The sequence below is a fragment of the Vespa velutina genome, chromosome 16 (genome assembly GCF_912470025.1).
Source record: "Vespa velutina chromosome 16, iVesVel2.1, whole genome shotgun sequence".
NCBI classification, from domain to species: Eukaryota; Metazoa; Arthropoda; class Insecta; order Hymenoptera; family Vespidae; genus Vespa; species Vespa velutina.
In genome coordinates this window covers 915,001-920,000 of record NC_062203.1, presented here as the reverse complement: position 1 = coordinate 920,000, position 5,000 = coordinate 915,001, and the positions used below count along the sequence as shown (strand labels likewise).

The 5,000-nt window shown below is 36.3% G+C and overlaps 1 protein-coding gene across 1 annotated transcript in view; it reads right to left on the bottom strand.

Annotated features, from left to right (window-relative positions):
• Nucleotides 1-5,000, bottom strand: part of LOC124954980 (2-oxoisovalerate dehydrogenase subunit beta, mitochondrial) — an 11,538-nt gene that overhangs the window by 1,288 nt on the left and 5,250 nt on the right. The window contains exons 6-8 of the mRNA XM_047508719.1: nucleotides 4,981-5,000; nucleotides 2,745-2,831; nucleotides 1-2,090 (exon numbers count right to left, since the gene is read on the bottom strand). The exon at nucleotides 1-2,090 is cut by the window's left edge and continues 1,288 nt beyond it; the exon at nucleotides 4,981-5,000 is cut by the window's right edge and continues 126 nt beyond it. Coding sequence (XP_047364675.1) covers nucleotides 1,950-2,090; nucleotides 2,745-2,831; nucleotides 4,981-5,000 — 248 coding nt within the window. The 3' untranslated portion in view covers nucleotides 1-1,949. The remainder of the gene's footprint in view (nucleotides 2,091-2,744; nucleotides 2,832-4,980) is intronic.

Genomic DNA, 5,000 nt, shown 5'->3' with positions numbered 1-5,000 from the left:
GGTGATCCGTTCAGGTGACTGAACAATTTCGTGCTAACCAAAACTGGACGAACATTAACGTCCGCATATGTGTCTGTACCATATGTTAACTGATCTATAAAAGAATAAAAGAGAGAGAGAGAGAGAGAGAGAGAGAGAGAGAGAGAGAGAGGACAGTTGCTCTATTCCTGCAAAAATCAACAAAATAAAAAGGCAACAGGTCGACCTTCGATATAGTCCATGTCTCACAGCAACGATCACCTCTCTCTCTTTCTTTCTCTCTTTTTCTTTCTTACTCTCTCTCTCTCTCTCTTTCTCTCTTTTTTTCTCTCTCTCTCTCTCTCTGTCTGTCTAGCCATTCTCTTCGTCTCTCTTCAATGTACCTACTGCATCACACCGTAGGCGCTGCGTTGCTAACTTTCACGTATCATAATACGCGGTGAAAGAATGTGGTTTCCCTTTCAAATTACAAAATACGTTACACGAACAAGCCACGTTACGGACTTCCTTCACAATTTCGAATATTCTCAATGCTATTACCCTCTTTCTTCCGTAACGATTAATAATTAAACAAATTGCAAATGCGTATGAGAAAATTTCAAGAAGGATGTTGATTCTTCGGTTCTCAAATCATGAGGAATCATTACTTGTCTCGATCTAATTCGCGTTTGAACCATTCAATCGTATCAAGAATGACATTTAGAAAAAAATCGAAATAACTGTAACAATAGTTTTCCTTTTTTTTTTTTAGATAAGAGACGATCGATCGATCGATCGGCTTTCGAATGCGGCGGCGGCCAAGAGAGCGAAGCCTTGATTAAAATATTGCGTTACGACGGTCGCTAAGATCGGTGCGCTTCGTTTTACCGCGGACGAAAGACGGACTTGACCCGATTTATCCCATATATCGTATGGATATACACCATTCTAATTATGAATATATCGGTTCGTCGTGGCGCTCCCCCTTGATCTCTCTTTCCGTCTCCCCCCTTCTCTTCTTAATCCCCCCCTCCTCCGAATCCCCTTTCTTGATCTCTCGTTAACATCACCGTCTCCATCGACGCCCGGCGTATCGTCTTTCTTCGTCTCATTAAATTAAACGCGAAAGGATTTATGTGGGTTTGGTCGGGACTAAACTGGGCCAGGGATATACATATAACTCTTTTAAGCAAAAACCTATCGATAACAATTAATGCCTGCCGAACTGAGTATCGTTTTTTTTTTCCTCTCGTACGTAATCGTACGATCCGCGTTTAGAGATATCCAAATACTTGCCGATCCTAATTGCCTGCCCTCGGGGGGAGGAGGGTGGAAGGGACGGCAACGGCAACGGCGACGGCGACGGCGACAGCGACGGTGTCTTATACATACCAATTTGCGGGAATTCTTTTACAAGTCTATAAAAGTTTTACTCGTTATTAAATAAACGTTCTCGACCAATTGGGTGTAACGATATATATTAATATATCTTAATATTGTTATATCTTAATATTAATATATATTAATATATCGACGACGACGACGACATTGTTACAATTGAAAAGAAAAAGAAAAAAAAATGGATCCGTCGAGGGATCCGTTTAATATCTAAGCGATTGTTATCCATGTCAAAGGAGAAAGAGATCACGTTCTTTGATACGATCAGAAAGGGTGCAAACACTAGATAGAAAAAGAGATAAAGATAAATATAGAAATAGAAATAGAGAGATAGATAGATAGAGAGAGAACTAGCATGATACGATCAAATTGTCGCGGGACCGGTCTAAGAGCACGTGACAAGCCGATGTAACTGTGGCAATGTAAGTATAGGCACATATGCCGCAAATACGAAAAATCGATGTCACGGAATTCATTTCGAGTTTGAAAGACACATGTATCACTTCGATGGGTGTTACCCAGAGAGTTCTAAAGTCCCTTTCTCCCTCATTTATTCCAGCCTTTCATCCACATTCATAGACGGAGGCGATCTTTCAATAGTCAAGGCTCTTTTTAACTGCGGCGAAACAACGCCATTTGTCCGGTAAATATAAATCCTCGAAAATGTGTGGAAATGGTGTGTCCCAACCGGTGACCCTCATAATCGGTGCCTCCAAATTTAAGAAACATTCCTCCTGCGTTATAATATTACCAAATATTAATTTTCTTATAAAACAAAATTATTATGATAATTATTGTAATAGTAAGCGATGTTATGGTTAAGATTTAAAAAACATTTATTTTAACAAGGAATCTAATTAGGTAATACGATTTTAAACGTTCGAAAGATGAAATAATTCTTTCTTTATAATTATCTTTAATATATATATATATATATATATATATATATATATATATATATATATATCGATATAGAAACGCGGTATAATTTCGAAGTCATAAGAAGAAATTCAACGTCTGGTAATTAATTTTATTACCACTAATTGCACTCAATTGCGATGATCAAAGACATTAACAATCGTAGCGTAGCGTACGTTGCCCCGAAGAATGAGAGAAAAAAGAGAGAGAGAGAGAGAGAGAGAGAGAAAAAATTCTATCTCATTGTGCAATGACATTTAGGATATCTATGTACATATTTATTATTCTACAATCTCGAAATTGAATCTCTCTCTTTCTCTCTCGACATCTGATCATAGATAGTAACATTTCACAGTATCTAGTTAACGCAATAAAGAAAATGAATTAGCTAAGGAGTAAAACAAATTTTCTTTTATCGAATCAATCATATTGATCATAATCATATGAAAATAAAAAATAATTATTTTTACCTGAATATGAGCCGCTATTTCCGCCCCAAAACCATTGGTCCTTGGTGCTTCGTGCGCAATGATGACACGTCCGGTCTTCCTCACGGACTTCGATGAAAAGATGCACAAAACAAAACAAAAAGAAAAAGAAAAAAGATATATAATATTTCTTGACAATGAGAGAAAAAAAATATATATAAAGAAACGAAAGTTCTTAGATGATAATTCAATTAGCAACGTGTATAATATCCATAGACTAGTATTTATATACGTGGATATCCAGATACACCAACGTTAGATACATACGTATGTACATCGGACGTACGATCAAATTATCATCATGATTTACGATTTGTGTTCAATCCATCATAATAATTTATTTATATGGAAGGGGACGGATGTTAAATGGCACATTGACACTATAGCCGGTATTACATATTATCGATAATCAAATCGGGTAGGAACACCGTACAACCTAACTGCTGGTGTTCAATTTACAAAGTTTATAAACACGTTATTGTACCTACATAAGTAATTAAGACGTACTCTCTTATGATAGTATATACGTACATGTACGTATGCGAGTTCCTATATTGTATAGATATAACACGATTAATACTTGTAAATCATTAACAAAACCAATTGGAAAGTGCGTTATGGCGCGTGCACGCGACGCGATTCTTGGCATAAAATCACATCGATAATTTACCCAAGGCTGATCCCGAGCATGGATTACGCGAAACTTCATCCGATTTAGCGTAATTAAGACTCGTGGAGAAAGAAAGAAAGAAAGAAAGAAAGAAAGAAAGAGGGAGGGAGAGGGAGATAGATAGATAGAGTCGCCTACAATTGGATTATCAGAATACTACGAGGCAATTTATATTTTTGAAGCCTGTCAGCGTTCCTTCCTACGTCATCAACGTCGCACATACTTATACAGATGTAGCGAACGGACACACATACATACACAGACACACGATTATGCATGCACACATGCACGCACGATACCTTTCTTTAATCATTCTTTATCCTTAATGACACCTTTGTAAATTACACTTCCTTAATAATCTCTCTGTATTTGTTCAAACAACGCGATAATAATGACGAATTCTTTCTTCTTTCTTTCTTTCTTTCAACTCGCCAATAAAAACAGATTTTTATTCTAAATGAATACTTTTTCATAAAAATCAAAAGAAATACAACTGATATTAATATCCACACTATTAGATCGTATATATTATGAGTGTTAAGTGTGTAAGGTGGAACGAATGAATCATATAATTATACGCGTTCATAGATAAGGATATTAAGAGAAAAAAAGGAAAATAACAAGAGATAGAGAGAAAGAGAGAGAGAAAGAAAGGAAAAGAAAAAAGAAATCATATATAAGCAAGTATAAACATATATATATATGTATGTATATACGAGTAAAAATTATACATCATAAATGCGAAAGTTTATTGGCGAGATATTCTAACGTTTCGGTCGAGATAGTTCAGCCATATTCATCCAACACGAACGACGGTCTACGTTCTAACGTGCGCGCGCGCACGCTCGCTCATGGAGACATTACGCAAGATGGAGAACACGTGGAACGGGAAAGATAGAGTCCTTATAAACGCTGAGTGTTCGATCGCGGATCTCGAGCTATCTGAGCAGGCTGATTTCGTTCTGAAGACGCAAGAAACACGTGCTCTTTCTCACCTTCTCTCTCTCCCTCTCTCTCTCTCTCTCTCTTTCTATTTCTATTCCTGTTGTTGAAGAGAGACCTAATCTTCCGATTAGCAACCTTCTCGATGAGCCTTCGAAACAGTTTCTTGGTTGCGCAAATTAACAGTCCGTGGACTCGTCGAAGTATCGAGAGAAAGAAACGAAAGATTTAACCACGAATATCTCTATGAATTTACCAACGAAACGAACTTTCCAATTACGATCTGCATCGCTGGACGTCAGTCCAAAGGATAATGCTTGAACCCTGGCCTACGTAAATATTTCCATTTCTTGACGCTATTAATTATACTATTATTATAGTTTGAAGCTCGAATATTGTGAGATTGCGTGTTATGAAGGAGAAAAAAAGTAAAAAGAAAAAAAAAAATATATATATATATATATATGAAATGATAAAAAAACATTTTAAATGATTTTGTCTAATATGTATATAATGGGTATAATATTTGTTTATCGTAGAATTGATTTATACGTGACATTGCATCGTTTTGTATGTAAATTAAGAATAAGATTGGAATTGGATTACCTTGCAAACTAGTTCTGCAT